Source organism: Pholis gunnellus (genome assembly GCF_910591455.1).
Source record: "Pholis gunnellus genome assembly, chromosome: 11".
NCBI lineage: Eukaryota > Metazoa > Chordata > Actinopteri > Perciformes > Pholidae > Pholis > Pholis gunnellus.
The window spans coordinates 24,152,519-24,173,392 of NC_136538.1; the positions used below are offsets into that span (position 1 = coordinate 24,152,519).

The following is a 20,874-nucleotide window of genomic DNA, read 5'->3' on the forward strand; positions in this document are numbered from 1 at the left end:
CACAGTACTCGACCGTCTTCCCAACAACACACGAGCACAGAAACGCACAGCCACACACACACACACACACACGCACACACACACAGTTTGTTGTCGTTAAACAGTTGCGGCGGTTTATATCCAGGTTTCTTCTGATCGTGTGTTCAGTGTCGTCTGGTCATGCATGGACGTACTGATCCGTCTCGTGTCTCTTACTGTAGGTGGACGTTGGGAGCAGCGACTGCGGGGGGGGGGGGGAGGGGAGGGAGGGGGGGGGGGGGAATGAAGCCACACATCCGCTCCTCGGTTTGTTAAAACTCATCTTCATTTCTTTGCGGTTGAACCAGAGTCTCGTGTATTTAATACGGGGGGTTTAAGACAACTTGCTTGGTTTGGATTTATAGATCAAGACCAAAAAAAAAGTATTCCTTATTTTATTCCTTCTTCTGACATTTACCCTCCTCTTCTTCTTCTTCCTCTTCTTCCTCTTCTTCCAGCTTCTCTCCAGCTCCTGTGATTTTCCTGTTTTGTCGTCATCCTTCCATGCGTCCGTATTTCCTTCCATTCTGTTTTTCGATGCTTCAATGCGTCCTCCTTCATCCGTACATCCATTCGCCTGTTCAATCAATCTATTGCGTAAAGGGAGGGAGTGATAGATCGATGGTTTCCTCCGTGTTTCTCCTTCGGTTCCCCTTCCGTCGTCTCCCGGGTCCTCTTTAGAAGCCCTGGATGTGGCAGTAGGCCTCCAGTGATGAGAAGAGGATGTAGAGGAGCCACAGGCTGACGAACAGCATGGAGGTCAGGACCTTGGCCGTCCGCGGCCCCCCCAGCTCCCCGCCGATCTCCGGCCGCCGTCGGTACATCAGCACGCCGACCGCGATGAAGGCGAAGATGGTGAAGAGCGTGACGGAGAAGGCCAGCTTGCCCGGGTCCACCCTGAACTCCTCCCCCCTGCTGTTGTGGTAGATGGCGGCGATGGACCACGCCACCTGTCGAGCAGCAGCACAGTCAAACTGAATAACGTTGTTTCATAAAGAATAGCGCTCACACAGTTACGTATCACGTTAACCGACGTGACTCAATGAGCTGGACTCACCCCGATGCCCAGGAACACGTTGACGGCGTTGGAGCCCGTCACGTTACCGATGGAGGCGTCTGCGTACTGGTCCTGGGTCGCAGCCACCTTACTGGCAAAAGTATCTGGTGGAAGAAAAAGGAGGTCGACTGATCACATTTGGGCACATTTTGCATTTTCCATAAACACACGAACCTCAACGGGTTCTCATCACAAGTGGACGTTTGTTGGGAACAGACGGCTTCATGTGTTAAAGCTGCATTCTCTCTAGTGTCCACCAGGGGGCGACTCCTCTGGTTGTATAGAAGTCTATGAGAAAATGACTCTACTTCTCTCTTGATTTATTACCTCAGTAAACATTGTAAACATGAGTTTATTCTCTCATACCACTGACTGACATGATGCAACACAAACATCTTCAGAAACTGCTGTTACTGTTGTTTATTTACACCACTTGTATTAATATTTGTATTATTTTGTGTCTAGTATCTTGTTCTGTATGTTTTTTGTATCTTGTTGTTTTTGCAGCTTATGCTTCATTCTTTGTGTTCCGTTAATAGAAGGAAGACAACAAAGTCTTTTTCTTTACATAAGCGTTGTGTCATTGACCCTCCACAGTGTTGACTAATTATAGTCGAGTCTATAGAAGGACGAGGCCGTGGCATACTGCCCGTAGCATCAGTGTAAATGAAATGACTGAACGTTCTACAGTACGAACATATTTACACGAGTGAGCTCCTGACCTCGTTACACAAGAACGCTCTGGATAAACACTCGTAATTATTAATTATTAAAAACAGAACGATGTGAAAATCCTGTTTCCCACATTTAGTCCGGAAACCTTAAATTAGAAAGCACAATCTTTAATCCTGTTACATGTTCTGTTTTACTGGCAGAACAGACAGAATTTGGTCCAAGATCAATAATTTAGGTGGAATTGCGCCGCCTGGTCCCCCCCCCCCCCCCCCCCCCCCCCAGACTACAGCAGCTCCAAAGCGCCGCTCTTCCTCGTGGCACTGAGAGGAACGCTGCAGAACTCGCCAAATCTCAACAATAAGCTCTTTCTCCGATGGAGCAGAAATAGCCAAACGGTCAGTTCGCTCTTATCTCTCACTCGTTTCTTTGCCATCCTCTCTCCGTTAGTCTCTCGTGTCCTCTGGCTTCTATCTGCCAGATACAGCGAGAGGCAGCAAAGGGCTGTTCTTGAAGTGGAAGCCAAGCTGGCGACGGAAGAGAGGAAGAGGACGAGGAAGAGGAGGAAGAGGAGGAGGGGAGAGGCAGTAAAGATAAATCTCCCCATGCACCTTAAAGCCTCAGGGACAGGTCTGCTGGACTTAAGTGTGTGTGTGTGTGTGTGTTGAGGCTTAATATTCATGTGTGTGTGTGTGTGTTTCTGTGCATGCATGAACACGTCTGTGTGTGTTGGTGAACTACGTCACCTGGGTCCAATCTGACGCCAAGCCTCCACCAGCTGGAGGAGGCCTGAGTGCGTCTGTGTGCAGCAATTGGTCTAAAGAGTGCTGGTGTGCACGACTGAGTGGGTGAGTGTGAGTGTGTGTGTGTGTGTGTGTGTGTGTGTGAGAGTGTGTGTGTGGTTGAGAAACAGGTTTCACTCTGCAGCTCCTTCTGTGTGAGTGTATTTCTCCCTCGAGAGTGTTTCTGCCCTTTTCCTCTCCCGTCCCGTCAATCAACCCGTCTCTCTCTCTCTCTCTCTCTCTCTCTCTCCCTCCCTCATCCTTCCTCTCATCCCTCTCTCTTCTGCTCCGTTTAACAGTGTGGCAATCTGTCTGCACGTGGACGTTATTCATCCTGATGGTGGCGATGGAGGGCGAGGTCAGGGCTCCTCATAAAACACTCGGGTCCATCCTCTCGGGCTCATGAATATTCACAAGCAATTATAAAGGAATCTGGTTCTTAGTTCTCGTTATTCCTGGTCGTGGATCAAACGTTGGCCAGTGGAACGTTTGATGGTGACGACAGACAGCAGGTGACACACATTAGGCTGTTTTCATACAACCTCTGGAGCTCTATCTAAGGAAATGAATGTGATTTCTCTCAGTGCAATATATTTGTAGGGATGCACGTTTGGGTTTTCTAATGTAACTGTTGTTTATGCCGTTGAGCCGGCGGTGCATTTCCCTCAGTCTCAATGTATTTATTGAGTTTATGAGGCCGACATGAAGCGATACGGAGGAGATGTTCTCACATAAACTCTGGAGTCGTTAACTTAAGAGGCTCAATCCCAAACCTACAACAAATGTTAGTTTCTTAAAAGCTCCACTCCCACTGTTTTCTTCCTGTATCTGTGTGTGTGTGTGTGTGTGTGTGAGAGTGTGTGTGTGTGTGCGTGTGTGTGTGTGTGTGAGTGTGAGACTGTGTGGGGGAGTTGGCTTGTGATAAACGAGGTTAATCGTCATGAAACCACAGCACAGAATGGGTTTTATAAACAGTAATAACCACAGGACTTGAGGTCTGTTTCTGTGTGTGTGTGTGTGTGTGTGTGTGTGTGTGTGTGTGTGTGTGTGTGTGTGTGTGTGTGTGTGTGTGTGGGCCACGGGAGGTTCGGTTAACAAGGCTGAGAGCCTCAGAAAGGCTGAACCACTTTGTTTCCATTCTGCAGCTCAACAAATTGTGTGTCCGTGTGTGTATTTCTGTGTTATAAGCAGCTGTGTGTGCGTACACATTTTGTACGCACACACAGCCATCAGCGAGCATGTTTTTCTGTGTGTGTGTGTGTAGGTGTGTGTGTGTGTAAATATTACATTTTCTTTATGTGTGCATACATCTTTCAAAGTGTTTATGTATGAGTGTGTGTAATAGTCTGTAATACATCACTTGTTTTCCCCCTGAGCTCCTTGAAAGGGAGGACAGACACCACCTGAGCCTGACATGACAAATAGCCTCATGCTAATAACACACGCTGCTCACAGTACAAGTGTGTGTGTGCATGTGTGTGTGTGTGTGCAGAGTGGGCGAAATCTCCTTTAAAATGTAATATGTTGCAAGTATATAACTGTGTGAGTCTGTTTCTCAAAGTAATTACAGTTGCCCTGTTGTTAATGTGTCTGCATGTTATACATCAATCATGTGCTCCATGTCTGCATGTGTGTGTGTGTGTGTGTGTGTGTGTGTGTGTGTGTGTGTGTGTGTGTGTGTGTGTGTGTGTGCGGAGGCAGGAGACCATGCCAAGGTTAAAACATATTTAGTCGTCCGTAGCAGTGGACGGTCATTCTTCTTATTTAGAGGGTGCTGCTGTCTGCAGACTTCCTCTACGCTGGAGGGACTGGGAGGTGAACTGGGTCCCTCATGGAGAAACCTTTCATTCAATAAAGTCTTAAGGTGTGTTCACACCAAACGCGATGAACGCGGCGAGATTACATACAAAGTCTATGTACAGACGCGATGAACGCGATGGCGCGATTGACGCGTCACAACGCCGAATCGCCCCAAACCCAGAAGTTGAAATATTTGAACTTCTGCGAAAAAATCGCGTGACGTTCCAGCGCGATAGCCAATCAGCGTTGAGTTGCTACGTCATCAGTGAAGTCCTGCTGTTGTTGAATCAGGAAATAAATGCTGTAGCCGCCATGTTCACCCAGAGCTCTACGACCCCTCATATCAGTAGAGACCAGACTATGTGTGTACATTGATGGAGCTGCTATAATGTTAGCATAGCATAGCACCGATCGATCCGAGCTCCATTGAGAAAACAAGTACAAATCGGCATCATTACGTAGTTATTTCGGAGTCCCTTTTTGTCGGTTTATTGCCGTTAAATCACAGCCAAGTCAGTTTATTTTGTGTTCATACAGCTGTAGTAAACAGACGTGTGGCTCGCTAGACACAGTGAGCTCGATGAAATCCACGGAGCTCCTCCGGACTATGTTATGAACCAGACATGACGGCGTTTAGTTTCCCGTGATATCTGGGACTTCCACAACACGTACTGAGCAGAAATAGAGGAGATTTTTCTACGGTTGATGGCGGACAGTTGAACGGCTTTCAGGCTGATAAGCCACGCCCCCTCTCCGGCGCGTCCAGGGACATGCACGATGAACGCGGATGAACACAAACACTGCCGATACCGGACTGACGCGATGAACGCGATGAACGCGATTCGCGCCGCGTTCATTGCGTTTAATGTGAACACATTTAGTTTATTTTGACTAATGTGTTTATTTAAAGTTCCAACAAGGATCCTTTGTTTTGTGTTGATTTTGGTGACGTAAAGATCTGCAGCTGCCAGACTCTCTTTAGAAAACCTCTCGGTTTACTGCAGCAGGGTCTGACTGTCTGGTTCTGGTTCTGGTTCTCGCGTGCCCCCCTTCCCTCCAGCGGCTCCATCAGTACGGGTCTCTGGAGTCTGAGCTGAAGGAGTTTCTGGTGAACCTGCCGTATACTGTCAGTAAGAACTAGTTTAGTGTTTATGTAGTAACATGGGACTGCTGTACAACCACAATAACAGAAGTTAGTAACCTCGTAATATAGAAATATTGTTTAATAACAAAGGTCACATCGAGTGCTAAACTGTTTTATAAGCAGCTAAAGGTTCCTCGTAGTAACTTTGATTCATTCTCTTGTTAATTGAAATGTTCTCTTGTTCCTCTGTAAATGTAGAAGCTCCTCCTCCTCCTGCTGCTCGTTAAAGACCAACTGTGACAGGAATGTAAATGTAAATATCCATAAACACATCACCCCCAAACATTTCACTTTCTGGAATGTGAGCTTTACGTGTTTCATGTGCTCACTCATCTCCCTACATGTGAAACCTCTGCTGCCTTTCTGCCGCTGATTTGTTTTACGTGATTTCAGTTTAAATGAGCTTAAACTTATTGAGGCTTAACAAACAGAAACACAGCAGCAGCTTTCATTCTGCAGCGTCTCCGCTGAAGAGAGGAGATGAATGAAGGGCCGGTGATGAAGACGGAAGCAAAGGAAGAGAACAAGTCAAGGTTCACTGTCTGAATAGGAGTCAGCGATGAGCACAGAGACCTCAGGCTTTCATGCTCATGAAGGTTTTCAGAAGCTAAATACCAAAGAGAGGAAAGGTCTGTGAGTAACGTCCAGCAGCAGAATATTTAAGATGATGATTGTTCACTCTCTCACCTGGCACAGAGGTTCCCAACGCGACGAACACGACCGCGGTGACGGAGTCCTTCAGGCCCACCGTGCAGCCGAAGTGAGAGGCCAGGTCGCCTGGAACCACACGAAGGGAACATTATCATCACGCTTCTATTAAACCTGTTTAAATCCAGATCAACATCCAACACCGTAGATCACAAAGCGTCCTGGAGACACGACAGGAGTTTATCGATATTTCCTCCATAACTCGTCTTCTTTCACACGAGAGGAGAGAAAACATTTGTTTTATTACTTGGTCTCTTTGCGTCTGTAGATTTCTCCTAAATTCACCAAAAGTTCCCAGTAGATAATGACTCATTTGCATATTTAAACACAACATTTCAGAAAACTAGTAATACATGAAATGATTGTCTTAATGTCAGTAATCACAGTAATATCTATTGTTACCCTGCTCTCCCCTTAAACACCAAACGTCCTATAAACACGTCTCATAACGTCCTCGCTTCAATACTTCATCGTTTATGTCAGAATCTTAACACTCGGCCGGCGTCGTACCGATGACGGCGGTGAGCAGCCCGATCATGCAGATGGACACCACGAAGCAGGCCCAGCCGTTCCAGTAGTCGGTGGGCGGGACGAAGGCGAACAGAACCTTCCAGAAGACGGTGAGGAAGTGCATGACGTAGTCGAAACACGACGGCAGCTTCTCCTCGCCGCACTCGTCGTCGTCGTCGTCCTCGCCTGCACAAAGACGGGTTAAAGAGGAGAGAGATGGCAGCGTCAGACAAATAATCATAATAATGGATCATTCACTTCCTGTTTCAGGTCACATTTGATTTCCTGTGAGACGACATCAAATCAATTGAATTCACACTCATCTGAACTTTAGACTTTAAAATCCGTTTCAAGTTCCTGCCGAGGTGAAATGATCCTGATTCTCCACAGGCAGCGAGAGAATCTTACTGAGCATGTGCAGAACAAATGTCATCACTCCAGCTGGTTTCTTACAGGAGGAACCGAAGACCTCCGGTCTCCTCAAATACAATCTGGTATCAGACACATTCTGTCTTTATTGAGGATTCGATAAACTCAACTGTTATTTTATAATAGATGATATAATCTGGTATTTTATAATAGATTATATAATCTGTTATTTTATAATAGATTATATAATCTGTTATTTTATAATAGATGATATAATCTGTTATTTTATAATAGATTATATAATCTGTTATCTGTCCATGACACCTGAGCTGAAGGAGGATTAAAGGACTCCGTCTGCGTCTCTTTAACTCCAACAGACAGAAACATTATGAACGCAAATCTAAAGAGACAGAAATTAAAAATCCAGACATGACTTCCCCTGACCGGCAGGTGTGTGTGTGTGTGTGTGTGTGTGTGTGTGTGTGTGTGAGACTAACAGCATGTGGTTGGCTGTAGTCCATATCCTGAGGCAATGATTAGACTTTGATAATGACATCACACACACACACACACACACTGTTAGCAGTCGATACACTCCTCTGTGTGTAGCTGTTGTTCTGCTTCATTTAGAGTCACATGAATAAAGGAGACGACCTGAAACATGCTGACTGGGTAATCTTATCTCATCGATCATCCACTGACTGTTGACCTTCTGAGAGCCGGTGATGCATTCAAATGCAAACGAAACCAAAGAAGAAGAAAAGCGTCTGTCTATGTTCAGAGACATCTGATGAAACCTTCATCTCAGTCCTGATGTGAGTGAGTTTGTTCTTGTTTGTGTAGGAAAGAAAGATCCAGCTTATTGTTTGTAATGTAAACATTCCCCATTATGTAAATATGACTTCAAGTCATTCATTGATTGGATTAAAGGCTCGTAAAAAAGATTCATTCTTTTTGAAATTTTGTAAAAGAAAACTGTGGAAACCAGAAGCTCAGACAGAAACTCTCTCAGACGCAGACGCTGGTCTCAGTGACGGAGACATCACCTGCTTTAGAAACGTGTCTTTTGGGATTGAATGCATGAATGCATGAATGCATCCGCTTTGGCTGAATCTGTCACAACAGACGATAAAAACAGGAAATCATCCGCAGAAAGAAATTTGTCTTCGCTCGTCTTAAAACCACGACGATTTGTAAACACAAATGCAGCCGCGGCTGTTTGCACGTTGAGCGCTGACCTTCTGTTGGAAGAATGAAGTTACAAGAGAGTCAAGGAACCACCTCCAGGCTGAGTGTTGAGCAATCAGTGTGAATGAGCCGGTTAAACACAGACTAGTGAACTTTAATCAGGCCGGCAGCTCCCTTCAGGGGTCACGCACCTTCTAATGTCATTAAAAATAGATGCTTCCCTCTCAGGGTCAGCAAATCAAATCACTATAAATGAACAGGAGGAGGTCAATGATCATACACACACACACACACACACACACACACACACACACACACACACACACACACACACACACACACACACACACACACACAGGGATGAATTATAAAACAAGACTCTCCACTTGAGTTGTGTCACCTTCTTACTTCCAGCACGCCTCCTTGCCTCCCACACAGCCTGTAATGGATGAATGGAGCCGTTTCCAACTGGCTGTCTGATAATCATCTCTAATAATTATATGTGCTCTTTTATAACGGCCTCTCTTTCTATCATGTGGGCGCTCATTACGTGGGCGGGGAAGTCTCGATGTAATGTGGCCACTTTGGGAGAATAGTTACATTGAAATGAGAATAAAGGTTTCCACTCTCATATATGTCACTCGTGTGCTACTGGATCAGCGCACGTGTCTGCAGCTTCCTCAAGAGCCGCTCATGAAAACGACTTCACACTCGACACAGAACTTCCTCGTGTCATCAGCAACACGCCTTCCGAATCTGAAGCCAGTCGGATGAACGACTGTTGAGAAAATGACGAACAAATGTTTCCCGTAGAGCTCAGGTCTCTCGTTCTGCAGCGAGCGACGTGTTCAGGCTGTTCTGCAGCTACAAAAAGGTGATGCACTATAATTCATGTATCACCCAACGAATCAATCTGTAGGCAGCCCACGTTAAAGCGATCACAGGGAGCAGGTCGGGGTGGACGGACGGCCCTGAACACAGCAGGAGTTTGTGTCGCATATGAAAACCAAAAGCAACGCGTGATGCTAATGCTGTAGCTATGCTAACCCTGAAGCAGACATCTTTCTCAACAGCTAACCAAGTCCTCTTGTTTCCTACACAGGTTCTGCATTGCTGAGGCGGGTCGCCTCGTGTTGCTGGACACCAAAAAAAGAACAACATGTTTTTTGGAAGAGGACGAGGATACGTTGCTGTGGTTGGGCAACAAAAAGCTCCAAAAGCAATCCCTTCTTCTTCTCCCTCTCTCCGTCTTACACAGTCCTTCCATCCTCGGTCACACTCTGCTGATACAGCCTTTATATTAGTTGAGTATTCTCTGTCACTTTCTTGCTTCATCCCTCTAAATCTCCCTCATCCCTCCAACACCTATTGTCAGTCCCTAACTGCCAGAGACAGCCTCCTCAGAGCCGCCGTCTCTGCTGTTCATTGGGCCTCAGGAGGACAAAGCAACGCTGATACAACTGTATCATGTCGGTAAGCGTCTGGTGCTAATCTGGCAGCTGCTCACTGAGGATTTTCTAGTGAGAGGAACTAGCATGCTACTGTGCTCGACATCAAGAAGTATCTAATCTGACACACACACACACACACACACACACACACACACACACACACACACACACACACACATCAATACTCTCTCTCTCTGGCACTGCAGAGGTGTCGGTGTGTGTGTGTGTGTGTGTTATCTCTTGCTGCTCACTGAGCGTGCCCACAAGCTGCGTTTTCATAGGTCAGTGCAGATGTGGGACTGCAGCTCATTTCTTCATGCTGCGAGCCAAGTGAGGTGTGTGTGTGTGTCTACACACACGGACACGAACACACACACACACGCAAACACAAACACACACTTTGAAACTGATGTGGACAAATGAGCTCCTGTGCAGAAAACTCGCCCCAAAACAAGCCTTCAATCACCTTCCATTACGGAAGAAGAGGGAGAGACATGTCTTCATACGGCTAACACACACACACACACACACACACACACACACACACACACACACACACACACACACACACACACACTCTAAAGCAGGACAGTCTCCGTTTGGCATGTACGAAGAGAAAAAGGATGCACAGACGCAAACGGAGGCAAGAACATCACACACCCAGTGCATGGTGGGAAATATCACAGCCATTCATCCGTGCATCGTCAGGCAGTTTGTGCGTCTCGTTAGTGTTGTTTTCAATAAGTTACGGTCACAGAAATGAAGCCGTTACAAAATAAAAAGATGTCAGTCAGACCGTCAGTACACAAATAAATAAGGATTTCAACCAGTGTCTCTAACAGTTTAACTGTACTATATATATATATATATGTATATATATCCACGTAGACTCGTTTGATTTTTTGCAGCAGTGGATCAGATTGTGAGGACTTGTGACAGGTTCAAGTCCAGCACTGGATCACGTTACAGAGAGGTGCCAGTTCACCACCTGGGCTCTGCAGAGGTGCCCTTGAGCAGGAAACAGAACCTCAGACTGTGATGCAGCCCCCTCACTTGGCATCTCTCCACAAGTCCTGACGTCTGTGTGAGTGTGTGTGTAAGTGTGTGTGTGGAAGAACAACAGGGTCAAAGAGGGATTCATAACGCTCATTTCCTTTTGTCTCTCTGTGCCAGACGTCAGTGAAGGAGCCAATCAGTCCGTTTGTCACCAAATCAATTAAATCATCAGTCGCTGAGCCGTCCCTTCATTGTCATTCACCGTCTGCATGATGCAAATTACAGTTAATGCACAGCCGGGACAGACGGGAGGCGACATGAACTGTCGCTCTGCAGAGAGAGAAACAATCTCTCTGCTGAATATCAAAGACACGTTTGAGCCCATCACAACTAAAATGCATCTTTGGCACGAGTTCAAAGAGCAATAAGATGAAGAAAAAGAAGAAGAATTCAACCCTCAGTAGCTAGAACTACTTCCATGCTTCCACTTTCTTCTTCTTCTTCTTCTTGTTATTCTTTCTTAGCTAGCTGAGCCACAAGGGACGGCTCTCTGTTTACCAGTCCATCCACGTTCACACTCTAAACTACGGTCCGGAGCTTCGGGTAGAGACCGAATGAACGAGATCGCGGATACAAGCGGCTGAAATGAGCTTCCTTCGTAGGGTCGGCTGGGCTCAGCCTCAGAGACGGGGCGAGGAGCTCCGTCATGTTGAAAGGCACCAGATGAAGTTGTTTATTGGGCGTATCCAACAGGTAAGAGGCCTAGACGTTGACCCAGATCTCGTCCAGGTCTTTGAACGCCTCGTGGCTCCACAGGAAGCGATGGTAGCTGGGGAGAGGGAGGACTGGACTACCCGGCGACCCGGCCCCCCGGGTGAGAGGACGATAACCGATGGATGGTGGTATTACCTGCGTACTCTCTTCTCTCTCAGAGGAGCCGGTGATGTGGACTCAGTAATTAGAGGGCAGTGGAGTGTGGAGCGGTTGCACATTAATCCTTCTCTCCACCGTCATTTCATTCTCATTGATTTTCTCTTTTCTCCATCTTGTCCCTTTTGGTTGGTGGCTGTGCTCTTAGTCAGACAACAATATGTTCTTTAAAGTATTACCTCGTTCGACGTGCGTTACCTCGGTTGCACTTTGTTTAAATGTAACAACTCCTCTCTGTATTGTTCCTGTCACATAAATCAATAAACATAGTTTTAAAAGGTTCGGGTCCAGCGGGTTGTCCGGCATGTCTCTGAGTCATGGCAAGAGTTTATGACTTTTGATTAACGGAGCAAAGTATCATCAACGGTCAGTATGAAAACATATTTTTTTGTACATTTTCTTACGACAACGCGGGCGTTCAGTGCGCCTGTGCAAGACCCTCCCATGTTTAGGTATACATCATCCAGACTGGATCCTCGTTTCTGTTGGAATCTATTTGTCTCCGTGGTTTTCATCACCAACGTGACGAACTGTGACTAAAGTGTTCCAGTTTGTCTGGTCGGTCTTGTTCTGACCCACTTGATTAGCCGACTCTAACTAGCTTCAGCTAAACCTAAAAAGCTTTTTTTAGTTGCACAGAAGGACGATTATCTCCGCCGTGTCTCATCTTCCCTTCAGGAGGGGATCGCTTCCTGTCCTGTGTGGGCTGGAGGAACAACCTGCATCCTTCAAGGTACCAGGAAACACGGAATATAATAACAACTAAAAAGGTCACGCTCTTAAAGAACGACGACGTAAATGTCAACAAATGCATTAAGGACTCAAAACTACAAAGCTGCTGACCAGACTGTACCCGCACGACGACACACGTCATCGCTCCCCGTGTTAGCTTTTCTGGGGGGAAAGTCTCCATTAGCAACCGACACAAAAAGAAGGGAACAAGGTAAAACAGGTCAGAGAACACACACACACACGCACGCACACACACACACACACACACACACACACACACACACACACACACACACACACACACACACACACACACACACACACACACACACACACACACACACACACACACACACACACACGCTGACATTTCAGACTGCTTTAATGGCTAAATGCAGGTTTCTTGCTCGGAGATGAATGCCGTGGTCTCTGCAGCGTTGCGTGTCCATGTGTGCCGTGTGAAGTGCCAGATCGTTGTTATGATGTGATGACCTGGAGGTTAAGTCTCGGCAGATTTTAAATGTCTTTCCGTGGCTGCCATTTATAGCAGAAAAGCTGTTCCAAATCTGCAATCTTTCCCTAATTGAACTGATAAACTGATAAGCAGCAGCAGATTTCTCTTATTTTTGCTGCCATACATGAGACCAAAATGATTTCTGGGAAATCTTCTACACATCAAGATCTTAATCTCTTCACAAGAGGAAATGGGAAATTCTAAATGTCTTCGGTAGAAGACGAAGAATACATATGAGTCTACTTTAAAGTGATTTTAATCTTTATTTGAATCTAATACGTTTGAGAGGAGATAAGAGAGAGTTAGGCCGGATGATGGAGAGATGAGATCAGACAAAGCCAGCTTATCAGTGAGGTTTACATCCAGCAGCGTATCAGCGGCAGCCGCTCCGGACTCGTTCAAGCTCTTGAACCAGCGGTGTGTGTTTAAGCCGCCAAGTTACAGCATGTCTCCATTTTGGGCTTTTGTGTAAGTGTGTGTGTGTGTGTGTGGCTACATGTGTGTTCAGCTGTTAAAAAGTGTGTCAAGTCCACATGTTGTGTCCACAAAGACACGATCAGATGTCTCAGGTTGTAGAGATATTAACTGTCCTTCATCATATTTTCCTTCCTTTTCTGTTCGGACACGTTTTAGTTTATTTAATGAGAAACTTCAGAATCATTTTTCTCTCCATGTTGCTCTTCCATTCTCTCTCTCTCTTTTTCCTTCTTTCCTTTTCAGTAAGCTAAGTTGAAGTAGAAGAAGTTTTATTAATCAACACGTAAACATCATCTTTGGTCTCAACCTTCCTCTTCTCTTATCTACAACACTCCCATCCATCATCCATCCGTCCATCATCCATCCATCCATCATCCATCCATCCATCATCCATCCATCCATCATCCATCCATCCATCCATCCATCATCCATCCATCCATCATCCATCATCCATCCATCCATCATCCATCCATCCATCATCCATCCATCCATCAACCCTCTATCTGTCCACCAACCGTCCATCCATCCCTCTATCCATCCATCAGTTCATCCATCCATCATCCATCCATCCATCATCCATCATCCATCCATCCATCATCCATCCGTCCATCATCCATCCATCCATCATCCATCCATCCATCATCCATCCATCCATCATCCATCCATCCATCATCCATCCATCCATCATCCATCCATCCATCCATCCATCATCCATCCATCCATCATCCATCATCCATCCATCCATCATCCATCCATCCATCATCCATCCATCCATCAACCCTCTATCTGTCCACCAACCATACATCCATCCCTCTATCCATCCATCATCCATCCGTCCATCAACCATCCATCCATGCATCCTTTAACCGTCCATCATCCGTCCATCTAGCAGGTTGAAAGCCCAGAAGCGGTGACCCTGACCCGGCCCCCTCTTTTCCCGCTTCGTGCCTCCATCACGGCCTCAACACATTTGTATTCCACAGGAGAAGTAATTAATCTCTGACCTTCCTCCTTTGTTTGGAGATGAATTGGAGGATGGTGGGAGCAATGGAAAGAGAGTGCAGTGCAGGGAAAAAGAGTGTTACAGGGCTGGAACTGTAGAGAAGGATAAACCCACCAGAAGCCATTTAATGCACCTTCATCTTTGCTGATTGATGAGGTAAGTCGAGGTGCGCCACAATCCCTTCTTAAGCTAAACACAACTGGACTGTTCTTTTGGTAGACACACAAAGAAACACACAATACGAGCGTCACACAGTATCAAACATGTACATTGCAGCTTGTTTTAACCGTGTTTGATTAAACACACACAGCATTTATCTTGTGTTTCCAGGCGTTGCAATGAGTTTATCTGGTGCCGCACAAGTTGGCGTTGTTTTAACTTTAGCAGATTAACGGAGCCAGAAGAGGAAACCCTCCAAGGTTCAGATAAACACTTTCAAACACGCTGGGTGTGAATGAGTCCTGTGCTCGCGGTAATGATCACGAAAGTAATTGATTTCAGATTGATCCCAGCTTCCAAACCTCTCGGCGTGTTGTCTTTGTTGCTGAGTCCCAATTACGTACCACATCTTCACACTACGTTCTATATTTTCATAAAATACAATAACTTGTTTGCTCAGCATGCACCTGATGGTTCTCATCTTTTAAAAGTAATCGTTTTGTGTTTTCTCTCCTCTCTGCAAACAAAGAGAGCAGACAAACATGCTAGAAATGAGTTTCCACCCTAATCAGTCGTTTCCCAGCTGGACGTCCAATCAGCTGCCAGTTTGATCGGTAAGCATCCAATCAGCTCTTGATCTCCACCATTTTGAACCCAAACACACTCAGCTTCAGGTTTAAAGGCCCCGAAAAACCAATCACTCTCCAGCCTGATGTGGGTCTGAGACTGATTCGGCCTGACAACTTCACGTGTCTGTGTGTGTGTGTCTGTGTTTGTGTGTGTGTTTGTTTGTGTGTGTGTTTGTGTGTGTGTTTGTGTGTGTGTGTGTGTGCATACAGTTGACTCGTTACAGTTTGCGGGTTAGAAATATGGTGAAAGCTTTTCATTTTCAATCTCTGTGTGATTACAATCTAATGAAGACATTATGTGTGTGTGTGAGAGCCTTTCCTTGAGTGGAAACCAAACTCACTGTCTTTAACACACACACACACACACACACGCACACACACACACACACACACACTTACACTCTGTCAGCCTAGACAAGCTAATCCAAGATAAGAAAGCGAAGAGGCCTTTTCATTAATGGCATCAGCTCGCCAACAAAGGCTGGCTGACTAAAGCACAAACAAACACACACACACACACACACAGCTACACACACACACACACACAGCTACACACACACACACACACACACAGCTACACACACACACACACAGCTACACACACACACACACACAACTACACCCACACACACAACTACACACACACACACACACACACACAGCTACACACACACACACACACACACAACTACACACACACACACACACACACACACACACACACACACACACAGCTACACACACACACAGCTACACACAAACACACACACACACACACACACACAACTACACACACACACACACACACACACACACACACACAAACACACACACACACACACACACACACACAAAGGATAAAGTTATTGGAAGGCACTTAAGTGATTGGGCATTTTTGTCCAACTACACACTCTGAGCGATTATCTGAGAGCAACAAATGTCTAATAAATGAATGAATGAATGAATGAATGAATGAATGCGTTGCTCCTCTTTGAAGGGATTTGGTTTTCCGTATGTGCAGCTCATGAAACCTGGATCTCTTGATGTACTGTAGCTGTAACACAGATTTTCTTATAATAATCATGAAATCACTCTGAAGAACTTCCTGCTGTTGCTGAGCTGCAGTACTGTGATCCGGCCTCCAGAGGGCTACTGACCACTACCAACCACTGAACTGAGAAGATTCTGCAGTGAAACAGTAAAAGAAGATGCTTCATCTATTTCCTGTTCTCGACCAGTTTTCCTCTCTTTAACCAGCTCACTTGTTGCATGAATTCCTTTCACCTCTTCGTCCCTTTTATCCTACTTCATCTTCAAACGTGCGCTCTTTTATTCCATGCATCACATTCTATATTTACATGCGTTCTCTTTCTTTCCCACTGTGCATGTTCAATGGATGTCTTTCCTGGCTGCATGCAATCTCTCTCCGTCTCTGTGGATCTCTGCATGATATACGGTCTCCGTCTCGCTCACGCACTCCTTATCGCTCCCCGTTCACATGTTCCTCCCTCTTCATGTGACGTTATCACCATCGTGGCGGTATGACGGATCTCGACAGCGACAAGATATGAGTGTGAAACATTCTCCTCTTTCTCTACGTCCCTCTATCCCACACGAACACTCACACACACACACACACACACATCCTTGTTCTTCTGTCGTTGTGGAGGCTGAAAACACACACAATCACTACCACGACTGCTCCCCACATGATCACATGATCTCCCATCTGGTCAGTGTTTTCCGTCCAAAACCATCAAACCGGGAACGGTTCCTCTTTCCAGGAAACATTAGAGATCATAAAAACACGCACACACACACACGCACACACACACACACACACACACACACACACACACACGCACACACACACACACATTTCATTTTTCACACATGCCAATCGGCATCACGAAAGTAGCAAAACTGCACATTAAACGGGATATTCCTGATAGTTTTGGTTATATTGGTCGTTAGAACACACACACACACACACACACACACACACACACACACACACACACACACACACACACACACACACACACACACACACACACACACACACACACACACACACAGCAGGGGACCACATGGAGCTCAACAGACTGTAAAACTGCAGCTGTTCATATCAAGAAGAATTTATACGTCACACACACACATCTGCCTCTTCAAACCACCTCAGACGACCCCGGTAAGATTAGGAGCTTAACCAGCCGGCAACCTCCGGATCTGCAGAGTGAAGCCGATGCGGAAGTGTCTCAAAACCTGCATTCTCTCTAGTGTCCACCAGGGGGCGACTCCTCTGGTTGTATAGAAGTCTATGAGAAAATGACTCTACTTCTCTCTTGATTTATTACCTCAGTAAACATTGTAAACATGAGTTTATGGTCTCAATCTCTAGTTTCAAGTCTTCTTCAATACAGCATGATGTTCATTTAGTAAATGATGGTCCATTTAGAGTCACACAGACCATAAAGCAGGGGATGCTTTAGGGCGGAGCTACACAGTGATTGACAGGTCTCTACGTCACTCCTCCTCAGTCCAGATGTGGTCACTTCCTGTTCACTGGCTGCAAAAACCTTGATGCTCAAGGCTTCTAATCGGCCGTCCACAAACCACTGAGTGACATCTCAACGACTATGTCCACTATACAATCTGTGAGTTTGATGCATGACACACACACACACACACACACTCACACACACACACACACACACACACACACACACACACACACACACACACACACACACAGGCCTTACCTGCGCTCACAGTGATGGCTTCTATGAACTGGTCTCTCCAGCTGTTGGTTCCTACCAGCAGAGCCAGGTTGGTCTTCTTTATCAGCTTGTCCACCGTGTTCTGGAGGACAGAGGAACAGTAATGACGGTTAGAGGGGAGACGCATCATCTCACTGAACAGCAAACTGACAGAGTCCGTTCAGCAGCACTCTCCCACAGTCAGTGTAGTCAGTGTAGACACTCGGGCAGCTCCACTGTACATGTAAATAAAGTTCTGTGGGTTTGAACAATGTTCGGCTGCAGCACGAGTGTGATCCGGGTTGTTAGGGGATGAGGTTTAGGACTGAACCATTTAACTTTACACACGTCTTTAAATCAGAACATGTTTGTGTCTCTGCTTTAGAGTCATTCCAGCCTTCTTTACATAATCCCTCTGTCCTTCCTTTTTCTTCCTTGTCTCCTTCATTCACTCTTTATTGTTTTCTTCAAAAGGAAGAAACTGAGGCACACAAACACTCACACACACACACACACACACACACACACACACTAATTAGCGTAGCAGTGGGGATTGCTTCTTCCTTTTCTCTTCACTTCAGAGGGAAACTGGGATCTTAAGCTTAGGGCTTAGGGGTGTCAAGAGTGCGGCGCTGCTGAGCGCACAGACACACACACACACACACACACACACACACACACACACACACACACACACACAGACACACACACACACACACACACACACACACACACACACACACACACACACACACACACACACACACACTTCGCTTATTGTATGTGAAGTGTTTATTTAACCATAATCGAGGCTCGTTCTTCGTGATTCTGTGTTTTTCCCGTTCAGCTCGTTTCTTTAGTCTGCTGTGAATCACACGTGAGCTAATCACGCGTGTGCACGTGTCTCTGCAGACGTGCACACACGTGAAACTCTCAGGGCGTTTGCGGCTCAGAGGGAGAGCGGGTCGTCCTCTAGTCGGAAGACCAGCGGATCGATCCCCAGTTACCAGTGCTCCCGGGGGAAGAGGCTGAACTCCAGAAGGCTTCGCCGTCGGTGACAGTGTGTGTGTGTTTACATCCTGATGATTGTGTCTGAATATGTGTGTGAAGGACACAACATCGCTGCTCTGACCCATAATAATTCATCGCTATATGACAAACCTCTCTTTCTCACACGTATTATCTACACTTTTAAGCATTTTCTCTCTGAACAAACGTTTGTTTTTAAGCATCTCGATGATGAAGAAACACGTCCGTTTGTCACTAACACAGAACCATAATTCATGAGTTTTCTATGGAGCCTTTCACAGTTTGTAGAAGTGATGACGAATGTAAATGAACGCAGAACTACAGCAATAGATTGTCCAGCTATGGAAGCACATTAACCAGCAGAGATGAGAACGCAGCTTAAACAAAGTGGCTTTCCAGATGCGTGTGCTGTTAGTGAGTAGAAGACATCAGCAAGTGTCCACAGATCAACATGTAACATTCCACCAGAGAGACTTTCACTCGATGATGACCTCTGACCTCTGTGTTCATGAACAGAACGTCAAACAGCAGCACACAGACTCACAGGCTTTTAAAATGGCCGTCACAAACAGTCCGGTGGTCGTCGACACGTTTTCACAGCTCGCAGCCAGAGATGACGAGCAACAGGTGTTTGAGTCTAACCGGTGACCGTGTTGACTGGTGACTCTCAGCCGAATGCGAATGCGTTTTAAATACAGACTCATCTGTGTGTGTTTGTCTCCCTCAAACATTTACGTGAGTTAATACGGACGCACTCGTCACCAGTTAACACGGTCACTGGTTAAACTCAAACACCTGTTGCTCTGAAACGGTCGTGATTCGGTCTGTTCTGTAGAGTTTGAGTTGATTCTGACAACCAGACATGAAACAACCAGACACTGAGATGCTCGGAACAGTTTTAACTCAAAGCTTAAAGCTTGATAACTCACGCATGTTCACTATGACGTCTGCTGTCTGTCACGTTTGTTTTTGATACTTGTTTGGGTGAAATTAACTTCAAAAGGAAACTTTCAACTTTCAAGTAAACTCTTCATTAATGCAGCTTTCCTCCTTGTCTCCTTGTGTCCTTGTCTCCTTGTTATGTCAGACGCTCTCACGCTGTTGAGCTCGTCTACCTGAGTGCTTGAGGTAACTACAGGATCTGCTTCCAGGCACAGACACACAGTTTAATGTAGGAAACTACTCGACAAAGTATAGCGTGCTGTCAAGTGGGCAGCTATGACTGGGTGTTATTAACCGTCGAGTGTGTAGGTGGAGCGGCAGCAGAGATCATGCATTAGTGTACACACACACACACACACACACACACACACACACACACACACACACACACACACACACACAACATGCATGGTAATTACATCCACGCTTGTCTTAAGAGTCTGCGTGGGAGACGGAGAACAAGGACAGGACGCACACACACGATCCTTTCCTGCGTTGAAGCGGTGTGTGAGTGATTCTGTGTGAGTTCTCAGATCCATCAGTAATAGTCAGCTGACGGGCGCTGCGTCTCTGGACGCCGGTTAACTTCGTGTGGTGAGATCCTCCCGTCGGTCCATCGGTCGTGTGTTGTTTTCTTGATTCCTCTTCAAAACAGAAACGAAGCATCGCGGCAATAAACTAACGCTGCGTTCAAGACAACTCGAAACAAGAACGTTTGCGACCTTCTAGAGAAGGTCAAATGAAGCGCCAAACAAAGTCAGAGTGAACGAAATACATCCAACCTGGACTTCATGACGGCTCGTGCTGGATCAGATGGTCCAGAGGGACCGATGGTCGGGCCAGTAAGCGATTAGTTCATTAATAAAAGACTCTTTCTTTATGTTTGAATACCCTCCACAGCGATGTAGTTTAAAGAGTGTAATAGATCCAAGACCATTTATAAATCCATCTTCTCCTTCAGCACCACGGACAGCGCCACGCAGCGTCTACACAGCAGCAGAGTCA

General features: G+C 46.0%; 1 protein-coding gene across 2 annotated transcripts in view; it reads right to left on the reverse strand.

The window, feature by feature from the left end:
* Window positions 1–695: 695 nt before the first annotated feature.
* The window catches only part of slc8a1b (solute carrier family 8 member 1b), a gene marked incomplete at both ends in the record, with an annotated part of 74,371 nt that continues 54,192 nt past the window's right edge, over window positions 696–20,874 (reverse strand). For both annotated transcript variants that reach the window (XM_079169113.1, XM_079169114.1), the window contains 5 exons: window positions 696–968; window positions 1,076–1,179; window positions 6,161–6,250; window positions 6,692–6,877; window positions 17,902–18,001. In XM_079169113.1, coding sequence (XP_079025239.1) covers window positions 696–968; window positions 1,076–1,179; window positions 6,161–6,250; window positions 6,692–6,877; window positions 17,902–18,001 — 753 coding nt within the window. The remainder of the gene's footprint in view (window positions 969–1,075; window positions 1,180–6,160; window positions 6,251–6,691; window positions 6,878–17,901; window positions 18,002–20,874) is intronic.